This window comes from Centropristis striata, chromosome 5 (assembly GCF_030273125.1).
Source record: "Centropristis striata isolate RG_2023a ecotype Rhode Island chromosome 5, C.striata_1.0, whole genome shotgun sequence".
In the NCBI taxonomy this organism is placed as follows: Eukaryota; Metazoa; Chordata; class Actinopteri; order Perciformes; family Serranidae; genus Centropristis; species Centropristis striata.
Window position 1 is genome coordinate 12,989,341 of NC_081521.1, and position 14,645 is coordinate 13,003,985.

The following is a 14,645-nucleotide window of genomic DNA, read 5'->3' on the forward strand; positions in this document are numbered from 1 at the left end:
TTTATAACTCCTAACCATGCACATTTTTGCCCTAACCTTAGAGAAGTGCTTCTGTAGCATAAATTCAACCAAACTGCAGTGAACCTTACGATGTCCTGCTGTCGGTAGGGTCGCTGTTTATAGAAGCGCTCCTGTTGTTTCATATGCACACAAAATTGGATTTTAGCTCATGCATTGCACGCTACTTGAATGTATGAAGTCGTTATTGTATTTTTTGAATGTCTGGACTCTTTTCTTCTTCTCTGAAACAAACCGTCTGTATTCATGTACCTGTTGACCAGACTTTGAGTCTGGACTTCAGTAAACTCATGACTTGAGTTGGGCGTCAGATCATCCAATCAAGGTTCTCGATGTCTCCAATCAGCAGTCAGAGCGCCAGTCTGCTGCAGATTCTTTATTCTGATAGTAAGTTTGTTAAAATGACCTTAACATCAGTATTGGGAAAACCAATCTTCAATCATCCCCTCAAGATATTCATTGATTATTCAGAAAACAACTTTAATCTTTCTCCACCATCACAATCTTTAAAACTCAATGTACACCCTTTGGGATATTAGTAATAAAGATCGATTAATGATAATTAATACATTTAAATTGAAACAAGAAAAAAAAAAAAAAGATAAGTCTGGGCCTCTTCCAGAAATTATAATTTAATAAAATGATTACCTTCTTTTTTAAAAAACCTTTTTAAGAATCGAAATATTATAATATACATATAAACAAGCCTAACCTTTTTATAATAATAATAATAAATTATATTTAATTGAATAATATAAATATACGTCTGAAACTTTTCTAGGAATATTTCAATAAAATATAAACAATAAATTAAATAAAATGCTAATAACTCTGAACCTTTACATGTTGATTTAAAATTCATAAAAAATAAATGAATAAACAAACCACGGAGACGGCTTATCTGTTTGTCATGACGTTAGTTTTATTGCAGTTTTTAGTTTTTATTTGTTGGTGAATGAGCACAGTGATCACAGTGACTGACAGCATGGAGACCCTCACAGGGGTCAAAGGTCAATGAAACACAGGTGACATCCTCAGGGCTCAGAGTAACTCTGACATCATCGACGAGTCCCGAGCCCCAAGTGTCGTTAGTACACAGCTACTTGTTAATTAATTCATCAATTAAGCTACTTTAATCACTTTTTAATCGATCGATTGTCTAAACTACGGTTATGGATGGAAGACTGGAGGTTCACAGGAAGTCACAGAGACACAGGGACTACAAAGATGGCCGACATGTTGCTGAGTTTGGGCTGGAAACAAAAACGCCACGAAAAAAAACTTAATGTGTCGTTAGAACCTGCTCAATGTAAAGTTTGGAACAGATTAGTCAAATATTTTATATTTTTGTTTGTCAGACGGAAAAAACAATAACAGTTCCCAAAATGCCAATTTTCTTTCTTGTGATATTAGCTCAAAACTAAGTTGTTAGTTTTTTTTTTTATTTCTGTCATTTAATTAATATCTGATGCTTTTCTGATATTTTTTTAAGAATAAACCGTCAGTGTTGTGTTTCTTTTAATCGTTTAGCTCTGTTCGTTAAACTCTGCGTTGTTTTCCAGCCCAAACCCCGAGGAGATCGCCCCCTGCTGGTTCCACTGATCCGGCCTCAGCTTCCCAAAAGACTTGACGGTAAGAAAATTATTTTAATATCACGATCCAAGATTTCAGGAGCACCATCGATATCATAAAAACCAGCCTGTGTCAAAAAAAAATTAAAAAAAATTAAAGAAATTAAAAAATAATCATTTTTCCCTTTAAGCTTCCATATTTATTTCATTTTATTTTATCTCAGGAGATTAAAAAACACTTTGGCAATGTTTTTGGATATAAAATAATTGACAATATTTTTCAAAAAATAGCCTAAAAAAACAATAATCATCTAGGGTAAAATGAAGCGGAAATAAAAATTGTAATTATTTAAAAAGCTCAGCGTGAAATTCACTCTTTGTTTTTGGAGGTTTATCAGGGCAAACAGTATTTTCTGACAGAAACCAGCTCAGGGTGAATGTTTGGTGGACAGGATCAATAATCGAAAACCAGAAAAAAAACAGTTTTTCAGTTTCAGTTTTCAGAATCACTTTTGTTTTAGAGGGTTTTTGTTGTTTTAAAAAACATAGATTTTTTATTTCCTAAGTGGAAACAGGCTGTTTTATTTTGATAATTAAATTTGACTCCCTGTCCTTGTCTTGTTTCCAGTTTGGATCAAAGATTCTGTCACAACAGGTTGTTTGTTTTTTTGGCAGAAGAGCACAAAGACAAAATGATGAAAAACATCAGATTTGGTAAATGTACAATTTCTTTTTTTTTTTTTTTTCAAGTTTTTTCTTTGAATGGCTTCAGATGTTTTTTCTATTATTTCCTCCTCTGACCCACCAGGCTCTGGTTAAAAAACAGTAATGATACAAGTTAATTTTAAAAAATTAAATACAAAAAAATGTCTTTTTTTGATCTGAGTTAATGTTTATATAAAATACTGTCTCAAGTTAGTTTTATTAGTGAAATATCATCAACATGTCATCACAAATAATCTCTCTCTCTCAAATCTCACCAGCCCGGCCAATCAGCATCAGCTCATTACATCATTAATTAATCTGAGAGTTAATTATGGAAGCTCAATGATGCCAATAAAAGTATCCTGTCAACTCAATCTCAGTTTTTTTAATTAATATGAAAAATTAAGTAATTATTGTGAAAAAAGTCACTTAGTTAGTTACCATTTCCATTTTTAAAGTTTTTTTTTTTTTTTTTTTTACAATTTAAGGACATATTTCAAATGTTTAAAAATTGTCTAATCGGGTCTTGGATCACTAAAATTGCAACAATTCAATAAAAAAATATATTAAAAAATCCAATGAATATTAACAAATGTGATTTAACACATATTTTTCCTGACTCATAGTAGCATTTAGCGTTCAGTGAATTTTAAATTTAACAGTTGATTCCAGTTGCAGTCCATGTTTTCTTAATCGTGTAAATCATAATTCTTTACATACAGGATCTTTTTTTTTTTTTTAATTACATCGGCACAAATGAGCTTCCATACTTAATCAACTGAACTTTAAATGAGTTCCACATTTAAAGTGATTCTCATTTTTCGGTTGACAAATAAACTCAGATTATTTTTGAAAACAGACAATAAGAAGATATTTTTTTATCATACATTGGCTTTCTGATTAAAATACTGTCACGATAAAACACAATATCTATTAAATTTATGTTTTATCCCCTTTAACATGAGACTTTAGCTGTTTCATTTAGTTTTTTAATCATTATTATTATATATTTTTATTATAATTATTATTATTAATAATAATAATTTGACCTTGTTGTTGATGTGTTTGGACGTATTTTGATAATGTGTTGTGATGTAAAATAAATCACCCTCTGGCTCATACATGCTGCAGAGGATTGTGGGTAAAAACAGCCAGACTGTAAAATGTGGCCAGATGCAGTAGAATATTTTGGTATTTTTACTTTTTTAATATTTGTATTGACTCTAAATAGCATGGAAGTATCAGTGTTTGAGCACACCCGCTGTGATTTGCTGGTCTGGTTGTTCTCTGTCTTTAATGAGCCAACTAGAGCTCTGATTGGCTGAGAAACAGGAGTCCTTTTAAAAAATGTTTGTAAGATTTTATTTTGTGGCTTTTAAAGTTAAAAAGAGACAAGACGGCAGGCTGAGCTGATTGGCTGCAGGGACTCTCCGTAGTCATAATAACTTGATTACCATATATGGTAACAAGGTGGCTGCTGGGATATGTAGTTATTATCTGACGAGGTTGAGGTATCTGTTTTACTGCATTCTGACTGTTCAGGAAGTTTTTATTCTTTTCTTATTTTAAAGTCAGTTTTTCAGCCTTAAAAACATTTTATTTTATTTATTTTTATTTCATTTACCTATTTCACCATCTGCCACCATGAAGAATATGTGAAAAATAAGTGTATCAAATGAGATGAGAAGATAACATTTTTCTTTCTGCTTTAAAATAAAAATAATGATTCTGAGCCATTGGGAGGTCTGAGGACAAATATTCACTTAAAACACACAGAGAAAAAAATAATCTAAAAACTAAATCTCTTCAAACACTTGAGCACTTTGAACATTTTGAAATTAAAAAAAAGTAAAGAAAAAAAATTTCCCTTTTGTGGTGTGTTCGTGGCCACAGGAAGCCTGAACATCCCCGCAGCAAACCCGTCAAAATAAAGGCCCGCCCCCCCTCGCTGCTTGTTCACATTAGCCGGTCGGACACGTTTTAATTAACAACCTCGCAGCACCGACGTTTGGTGAGTAAAACTTCACCTATTAAAATTTAGAGACACAAAATGTGACACTTTAAAACTTGCATGAATTCTAATTTTACATTTTTTATATTTTATCCTGTGTGTTCGTCAGATTATAATATTATTAGTGCTGGAGAACGTTGAAAGCTGCGACGTTAAACTGTCTGAGGAGGGAAATGTTTCCAGGAACATGTCCCAGAATCCTCTGCTGCTGGCAGCCGGCGCCGCTGCTGCCAAGACATTTGCATAAGAAGCTAGAGGGAGTTTATTTTGAAAGTCTGGATGAGAAGTGAGGTAGCCTGAAGCTCAAGTTGGTCGCAAGCAGCGCCGCCGCACCGTCGCTTGTGTTCGCCGGCTGAAATGTGAACAGTCATCGTCACATACTGCATCAAATATAGATAACGCACAAAGATATTCAATATATATATAATCTGTCATAATGTTTCAGCGAAATAAAAGCCTCCACAAAATAAATCTCTGATTAATTTTACAATATGTAAAACAAAATTTCTAACACGATTCTTTCTCAAAGTGCTAGCGACATTATCTTACAACAATGTGCAAATGTTTGTTTTTGTTTATTTTACATTCTGATGGTTTTGTGGCAGGTGGATGGATGGACACGGAGTTGTGGACCCGCCCCCGCAGACTGCTGATTGGTGAGACATGCGTTTGGCTCGTTTGGGGCTCAGAGAGTTAAGACAACGACATAAGGCAACGCTTGGCATCAGGCTGAGTCCTCCGGCTCTCATCGCTCCAACAGCTTAAAATCAGTCGTGTCTCATGCTGATAACAAATATATTTAACATATTTACAGTTTAACTTTGAGCAGGCGAACATCCTGCACTGCAAAAAAGCCAACTTGTATTTTGATTTAATTTGGTAAAACTTGGAAATATAAATTACTGACATTTAGGGCAATAATGTAAGTTAGCACAACAAAGGAAGCCAGTTGTCTGCTCAAAAACAAGTTTGTGAGTTGTTGTAACTTATATCTTTAAGTTGGGGTTCACAACAAGGGACAATAGTTCTGATAACTCTTATTTCTTTGTTGTGAAATTTGGTCATTAGCGAAAGCTAGCGGCTAACTGATGCTAGCAGCTAACTGATGCTAGCGGCTAACTGATGCTAGTGGCGCTGCTTGTTACAGCTACAAGAGTAGCCATTAGCGTATCAATGCTAACTCAAAATTGTGGTCGCAACATTAGCTGACATTTCATAGCAGCTTTACAATCGTGCCAGAGAAATTCAGAGTTGAGCAAACTCAAAACTTAAAATATTTAGTTTAATTGTCCAACTTAAAATTTTATCGAAGTTTGTTGCCTTGAAATTTTGAGTTCACCCAACTTTTCTTTTTTTGCAGTGTGCTGGGAAATAACCAGCGATGTCCAACCCCGACTGGGTGTCTGAGGCTAATAATCATATTCAGATTTCAGATTTTAGTCAATTGTTTCTTTTTTTTTTCTTGTGTCTCACTTCTCACAAAAAACGGAAAATGTCTGACAGCCATAGTTATTACATGAATTTATACCCTTTTTTTAATGCAGAATCACAGTTTGCTCTGATTAGTTAATTAGCAAATAATTACGCCCTTTTTTACTGCTATTAAAATCTTATACATTAATATTATTTAGAATTTTCACTGAGTTAAATATTTTAACTAACATTAATCCTGCTCATAAATAAATATTATATATTATAACAAATATTTTTATATTTTCTGAATTTTACTGGGGGGGTGTTTATGAAAAATGTGGATAAACAGTTTATTAAGGACTTATTATAGGACCTCAGGTTAAACTAATAAAATAAAAAATAAAAAAATGTCCTGAGTGAGGCACAAGAGTTAAATAAATTCACATTTAAAATCTGATTTGTGGTGAATTCTGACCAGAATCTGGATTTTCTTGGACAGAAAAGTTAGAAAGAGGTTCAATCAAGATTTTAGCGACAAATTTGTATATGTATTAAAGTGTTTTTGGAGGTTTAGGCTGCTAGCTGTGGAGGAGGAGAGCCAGATGTTTGCTGGAGGACTTCAGAGATGAACTGATGAGACGAGGCAGAGAAGAAGAAGAAGAACAGGTTGATATTGGCAGCCTAGAGCCCTGGTCTGGGATCAGTAACCGCTCCGTTTGGCACTTCAGTCGACCCGGCCTTTGACCTGACTCACACAGCAGGTCAGATACTGAACAGGACGGGGTCAAAGGTCAGATCCAGTGTGACATCAGTCTCTGCTCAACGAGCTCAGTGATATTTTTCAAATTCAGTCTGTGATTGGTTGGAAGATGTGATTGACGGGAAGAGGAGCCACATAAAATGGTTAAAACCATGAGACGTTCAGGAAGATGAACCTGTTTCTGATTCTGTAGTTTATTCTCAGTTCTTTAGCTAATGATCAAATCGTTTAATTATATGACTTATTTTCTCTATTAATTAATCAAAATTAACCATCTGAGAGATGTCATACATCTTTTCCTGTTTTGTTTTGCCTTAACAACAGTCTAAATATATTCAGCTTCTATAGAAATAATTTGCCAATCAATCAATCAATCAATCAATCAATCAATCAATCAATCAATCAATCAATCAATCAATCAATCAATCTGAGAACCAATTAGCTGAAGATTTATCCTCAAAACAGAAAATGTTTCAAGGAACATTTGAGACAAGACTTCCTCTTCTACACGCCTAATTCATAACTTGATACTTTTTGTTGGTATTTTAGGTCCAAGCAACATTTCTGCTCATCTCTATCAATATATTTCTGAAAATTACGCAAGATAAATCTTCGGGAAATTCAAGTAAATCAGTAACTTCCAAACTTGCAGTTTTGCCAACATTTGGAAGACTCCAAAATCTTGTCTTGTTACTCAAAGATCCACTTTACAGAGATTGCCAATTTAATAAATTATGAAAAAAACTACTGCTTAACTGCTGGTTAATTTCCTTGAAAGCTCCGAGTTCAGCAGGTTGGTGGACCTGGAGCTGAGATTGTTTTGTCCACTCCTGAGGGCGACTTGGAGTTCTTTTGGTCGAAAGCGCCAGGAACAAACAAACAAATTTAGTTTCTGGCTTCTCTTCAGTCAATCACCCTCACTGATCTGTCAGTTAAGTTGTGTTAAAAACATTTTTTAGTGTTTATGTCTGAATTCTCACTGGAACGTTCCTTCTAACATCAGATCTGCTGTCATCTGAGTGGATCAGGTTTGGGTGTGATCCGAGGTCGGGAGTCCGACAGAACGTGACGCTGCTCAGGAGTCCGGAGGAGCTTCTGAGTCTCAGTATTCAGGGCGACTTCAGTCCTGATCCGGTTTTAGAACTGAGATCAAGACTACAGGACTCTCTGGTTCCCCTTTTCCACCAAATCAGCTCTGGTTCTGGTTCTCCGGTTCTGTTCGGGATTCTTGGTATTTAGCAAACCAGCTCGTATTCAATGAGTTTTGAGTGTAATTATTCTAATCAATGATGTGAATGAGAATGGACGGTGTTGCATAACTGGCGTTAACAATCGTGGCAGATCGCACTGATGACCTGCAAACTTCATTACTCAAGGTTTAAAGATTTTTTTTCCAGACTAGAATGAGACATGCCCACTGGCTGTGAAGGAAAAACCTGATTTTTTTTGGTGTGTGTTGAAAATGCTCCAAATTAGGTTAACAAGTGGATGCACAAACTAGATCAGAACCAGTTCCTTGTTGGTGGAAAAGAACTAACTGAGACCAGTTTGACTTCCTGGCAGCGTGGTGAGTTCAGGGACCGCAGTTTGCTTCATAACGGGAACTTGTTTTACAGCTCAGTCGTGTGGAATTAAAAAGATCGCAAAACTCCTGAAAATCTACAAGAGACTTTTCTTTTCCAAAAGTTTGACCACAGGGCTGAAGAGCTTTTTTTTTTTTGCTGTTTTTAAGTCCTGTTACGACACAAACGACCTCTGTAATTTTCTGTGTGTCAGTAAGTCCGTCTGTCTACAACTCCGTCTGATTAAACAGCCGTTAAACACACACACTTTTAGACGTGAGCACCGGGCTCTGCGCTGGTGTTTTATGTTGGTGTGGTGGTCAAATAATGAGGCGTGTGTGTGTGTGTGTGTAATGGCCGTCAATCAGGTGTGTGTGTGTGTGTTTGTGTGTGTGTGTGTGTGTGTGTGTGTGTGTGTGTGTGTGTGTGTGTGTGTGTCCAACCCGCCCACAACAAGACAAGTTTGCATTGATTCTCTTCATCCAACATGAAGAACGACGTTCAGCAGCGATTTCTGTTTGAACACAGTGAAAATCTTTCTTCTTCTCCTCCAGGGTTTCAGAAACACGAGCGTCCTAATACAGTCAAAAAATGGGAAAAATATTTACATTTTGCATGTTGAGCTCCAGAGGAAGATCTGCTCTGATTTTCTTGGAAACACTGATTTGTTGCTGTGATTTTAAAACCATCCTGGAGGAGCTTCTTCATCTTTTCTTCTCCACCAGGTGATAAAATCTTCTAGTTTGATGCCTGGTGCTGTTTCAGTGGATCCATCCACCAGCTGCTGGATCACTGTGAGGTAAACCTGAAGGTGGCGTCGTCTTGTCGTAGGCGGGACCGATGGATGGATGGATGGAGATGGAGCACTGTGATTGGTGGAGTCCAGCCTACATGACGCTCTCAAAGATGATGACCTTGTTGTCGTCGGTGCCGGGGGACAGAGACGTCAGGGACTTGATGTCGGGGGCCATGTACTCCAGGTGGTGACCCCCCCACACCGGAGTGGTCAGGTGAGCCCAGCGCTACAACAGAGACACAAAAGATCAGGACTTAAATGACTCAATAAATTACAAAAAATGTTGGGGAATCATTTTCAGCATTCAAGGTTCATACACTTTTTTGAGTGGTCAAATTCAAGCACTTTGAGGACTTTCAAGGTCCATTTTCAAGCTTTTCCAGGACCTTACAACAGTTGTAAGTTGCATGTTTTAGATGAGTACTATGCCTAAAGGGGTCATTTCTAGGGGTGCACCGATTGGCGCCGATTTCCTTAATTTTGCGGGATTGGCGTTCGGCTGATTCCTTTACGTCAAACCGATCTTATCTACCTCGATAATAACCCCCCACCGGCGAAGCAGTGCTCCCAACTTTGTTGCTAAATTTAGCAATTTTTCAGACCCCCTTAGCAACTTTTTTTCAAAAAAGCACTCCTTTTTACTCTAAAGAGCCATTAACGAGCTGGTGGTGAGGCCGGCTTGTTAAGAAGAACCGCCGTTAGCGGCAGTTAGCTGCAGTTAGCTACAGTTAGCTACAGTTAGCTCTGTAGCAGTACAGTGTGTATGTGCTGCTGCTACAGCAGGTGTTCACTTAGTCACATAGCATCCCGGTTAATTCACAATGACTATGTTTATGATCAGTGGAGACTCTGCATAATTAGCCATGCTGCTTTCAGCTGCTGACGTTGTGCACAGTTAGCGACGGTGAAAACCAAACGTCACCTCCAGAGTCTCTAACCCCCTCTGGGGGCTAACTTGTCCCACCCATATACTGCCGTGGAAAACCCTCTCCTCTGTTTGTTTCTTCTTCTACAGTTTGGCATCTAGCCGCCACACTGTATCATCAAATGCTACGCTGCCCCCGTGCGGAAGCCACCAGTAATACAACTTTTTCTTCTTCCAGATATGATGAACTATTCGATTTTTTAAAGAAAAATACTGCTGTGTTATTGTTTTTCAATAAAATAAGATTCAAACATTGAAGGTGTATGCTGAGAGTTATAAAACAATCAGTATCGGCCAAAATCGGAATCGGCAGGTGAGGCTTTTTAAAAATCGGTGATCGGTGATCGGCCAGAAAATTGCAATCAGTGCACCCCTAGAAATTTCACTCAACAATACCAACAGCGATGGTTTTACACTTTTAACAATCAAAAGTACAGTTTGCTAATCTCAATATTTAATTTATTATTTTTTTCAATGAACATGTGATTATCTATAGTCAGACTGCAAGAGAAATACAGTAAGAATTTCAAGCATTTTCAAGCACTTTATCCAAAATCCAAGCACTTTTTAAACCTTGAAAATACAACATTAAAATTTAAGCATTTTCAAGGATTTCAAGCATCCGTATGAACCCTGATCATTGCATAGTTTGGTTTGTGCAATTCAGCTGAACAGAGCTATAGTCATGGAAAAAAATTATTAGACCATCCTTTTTCTCCAATTTCTTGTTCACTTTAATGCCTGGTACAACTAAAGGTACATTTGTTTGGACAAATATAATGATAACAACAAAAACAGCTGATAAGAGTTTAATTTAAGACCTCATATCTAGACATTTTTCATGGTTTTAATGATAATAACCAAAATCATTATCAAGAAAACCATGGAAAATGTCTAGATATCAAAAACTAATCCAAACTAATTATTCAGAATATTTATTGAACAGAACTCTGTTGACTTTCCTTTTTTTCAACACAAAATAAAACGTTTTCACTTAATGCGATGCAAAACATTTGGTTTCTAAGTGTGTTTTCTAATGCGTGAGTGCGGTCGGAAAACTGTTTACACTCCGCCTCCTAACCCTCCAAAACTTCATTCCCAAAAATTAAATATCCACCTGGCCGTGGGAGGAGCATTACTACGTCACCATCCAAATACAAATAAAATAAGTGTCTTTAAGTTCCTTTAGACGTTTTAAACTAGGTTGGCTCCCTATTTTGTTCCTTTCCTCAGAAATAATTTCTTTTACAAATAAAAAATAACAAAATTAACTTAAAACAAGTTTACATATTTTCAAATTATATTTAAGTGTCCAATATGGCTCCAACAATGTCTTATTATTTCATAAGTCAAAAAGAAGAAGTTAAGAAATGAATTCCCATTTTAAGATTATAATTTGTAGTGAACACCAAAACAGCTGTAAAAGTTTGTCTTGGTGTGTGTGCTGACCTCTTTGAAGCTTCCTTTGGCTCTGAACAGTTTGTAGAGAACGCTGACGGGGATGCAGAGCATGGAGGACAGAGCCAGACACCAGCCGATCACCTCGCCCCACCACGGGTACACGTACTGGTTGTTGTAGGTCAGCGGCTTGTAGTTCACCAGGTGGAACAGGAAGATGCCCTGCGGAGGACAGGAGGGGACGTCAGGAATTACATTTGCAGATGTGTTTCCCACAGACACACCCTAAAATAGAAGTATTTAGGTCTTTTAAAGTAGTATATCTAGTCTCTGCTGCAGTGGCGGACTCAGACTGTTTGAAGGGCAGGGGCCAAAAAATAAAAAGGGCACATTCTGCACAACAGGGAGCCCCACCAGCACGCAAAAAGCTACGATGCATCATGTTTGATGAAATATTAGCATTAAGTTAAAAGGAGATCCAGATCAAAGTAATTAATTATATCATACCGACAATTAAAAGTATCAAACTAAACCGTCTAGGGGGGTCCAGGGGCATGCCCCCCCGGGAGAAAATGTGTACATTTTTAAGTAAAATGCATCTATTTTGTGCACTTTGAGAGTTAAATGGGGCAACATTATTCACAGTTGGCTGATACCGTATTATAGAATCTCTAGAGGGCACATCATCATAATTTATTGTATAAAGGGGAACCCTAGAGGGCAAACAGTAAGTTTTTACATGTGTAAAGGGCAGCCAATAAGGCCCTTTCTTTCATTTTCACCACTCTAAAGGGCACTTTAGCACGCTTTTTCAACCACGGAGGCACCAAACAGGAAAAAGGGCTCTAGAAGGGCTCTCATTAAGGCACGTTATCGAATTTTCTTGCACTAGAGGGCACATCATCATAATTTATTGTATGAAGGGGCACCCTAGAGGACACCAAATCATTTTTTGCACGTGTAAAGGGCAGCCAATAAGGCACTTCCTCTCGTTTTCACCACTCTAGAGGCACTTTAGCAACAGGCGGTCACCCCCCTCCCCCCCAGTCCGCCACTGCTCTGCTGCTCCTCCTGGCTGCTCCAGGCGGTATTCCAGGTATCCCTCTCCCCAGCATCGTCTTCCAGCTCCTCCTGATTCCAGATGAGATATTTAATCTCAGCAGCGTGATCTGGGGCGACTCCGGGACATCTCATACCAGCCAGACATTCTCCTCCACGGGAAGGAGTCCAGGAGGATCCGGATCAGACCAGATAATCTGTACTCTCACTAGTTTAGAGTGAAGCTCTGTTGGTATTACAGTATTAGTTTTATTGGTGTAATGCTCCTCAGCTCACCATGCAGACACACGGAGTAATGAAGGACCAGCACCACTTCATCCAGGGGAAAGGCCGGTAGCCGATCATACGAGCCACGTCGTCCATGAAGCGGTCAGCACCTGAAACACAAAAAACATCTGATAAATACTGCAGGGATATTAATATTAATGACATCACAGACACACAGAAACATACTACACTGCCCTACAAACACTACAGTAACTACACAAAGGGCGAAACTGAGAAAAACTGCTTTAAAGTTTTTTTTAACATTTTTTTTTAACTGGCCAGCCAAATGAGTTATAGGTATTTACATGATATGACACTTATCTGTACATGTCTTTATGATGTCATTTTATGCTCAAAAATCATGATGATTAATTTGACCTTTGACCCCAAAAATGTAGTTACTGCACTCTGGTTTTGCATTGCTGTAAAATATTTTTAAAGTAATGCAGAAAGAGTACAGTAACTATAATATGGTTGTCTTCTTTCAGCTTTTATGTTTTGTAAAGTGTATATTTGTGTATTTTAGACTTAATATTATAAAGTAACGTTATATTTTGGTCTTAATATAATTTTATCTCACTTTTTTACTTAATCATCTTAATCATCTAGATAATATACATAATATAATAATAATATAAAATAAACATATAATTTCTGTTATTCTTGTCTTCATTATTCAACACAATGAAGAAATACAAGGCTACACTGTTTCACAGTCAAAGTGAACTAGCTTTGGTTTTGAATTGTATTTTGTAGTTACTGCAATTTTTTTTAATCAACATTTCTCTGAAATAAAGTAAAATTTAAGTCTAACTATGTCACATGATAAAACAGACATCAAGGAGTTCATTTTTAGTTATAACTCAATTTTGACCAAAAATGTAGTGACTGCAGTTAGACTTTGTAGGGCAGTGTACTATGACAGTTTTTTCATTTCTTGAATACATTCTAACATATTTTTTATCAACATTTGTCAACCTTTATAAAATTTTGGTCAAAATTCTCTCCCTGTCTTCCTGTCCTGTTCTCCTCTGTCATATTGTTTGTGTGTGTGTATACGTTTGGACGGGATGATGGCTCATTTCGTTGTAATGGTACTTGTTACTCTGAACAATGACAATAAAGGGAATTCTGAACATACTTTACTATGAGTTTGTTGTTGTTGTTTTTTTTACTTTTTGACAACATAATATACTATCACACATCATACTATGGAAATTACACTTTAACAGAGTGAACTGTGACCTTCTTTACTGTAATATCATATGACATAACTATTCACACAGCTATTTACAGACCAGAAACTTTGCTGTCAGACTCAACTGTGGCACCAACCATGCCAATACAGTCTGTGTGTGTGTGTGTGTGTGTGTGTGTGTGTGTGTGTGTGTTGCATACCGTAGACCCAGGCAACTACTATGCATTCCCAGAATGCTTGCCACAACAGAGTCATTCCACTGGCCGAGTAGTAGTCAAACAATTGGAAGACGTACATTCCTCCCTGCAGAGAGACAGAGACAGTTGTTGCTGGCTGAGACAGTTTCTTAAGTATTATTTTTTTACATTCAGGCTACGTTTACATGGTGACGGTCTGAACAGAAGACGCAAAAGTGGCGTTGCATCTTCACTTTTTATTCCGCGTTTAGACGAGCATTTTCGGGAGGAAATCTGCTGCATACGGTGACGCTAAAGTGTGTGAATTGGATTGTATGCAGCCAGGCGGCATCACTTAAAGCGATAAGAGCATCTTTGGGCATGCGGAAATTTTCACGCCAGACATTTTCATCAGCTACTCCTTCCACAAAGTTCTCCACCATCCACTAGATCTCCCAGGTCTCGTTCACAGCCGTCTGGCTCGCCTCCGACGAATTGCTGCATGCAAAATGTGATGGAGGTAATTACAGGTCCTTCTCTGTTCACTAATACTATCTGTACATATCCTGTACATTTGGTGGAAAGACTCCTGTAAGTTTATTAGAGCTGCCAGAGCAGCTTGAAGGTCCGACGCATGGAAATAATCCCACATGTTTGTTTATTTTCCTGTACTGAAGCATGTATGTGACGTAAACACATACGTGACGTGAGCAGATCTGAGCAGAGTTTTGTGTCTTGTCAGTGTAGACGGACACGCTACGGGGGAGCGAATTTAACTTTTCCACT

The 14,645-nt window shown here is 37.4% G+C and overlaps 1 protein-coding gene across 1 annotated transcript in view; it reads right to left on the reverse strand.

Moving 5' to 3' along the window:
• Positions 1 to 915: 915 nt before the first annotated feature.
• Positions 916 to 14,645, reverse strand: part of slc6a8 (solute carrier family 6 member 8) — a 57,187-nt gene continuing 43,457 nt past the window's right edge. The window contains exons 10-13 of the mRNA XM_059332264.1: positions 13,884 to 13,986; positions 12,495 to 12,595; positions 11,211 to 11,381; positions 916 to 9,062 (exon numbers count right to left, since the gene is read on the reverse strand). Of these exons, the coding sequence (XP_059188247.1) occupies positions 8,928 to 9,062; positions 11,211 to 11,381; positions 12,495 to 12,595; positions 13,884 to 13,986 (510 nt within the window). The 3' untranslated portion in view covers positions 916 to 8,927. The remainder of the gene's footprint in view (positions 9,063 to 11,210; positions 11,382 to 12,494; positions 12,596 to 13,883; positions 13,987 to 14,645) is intronic.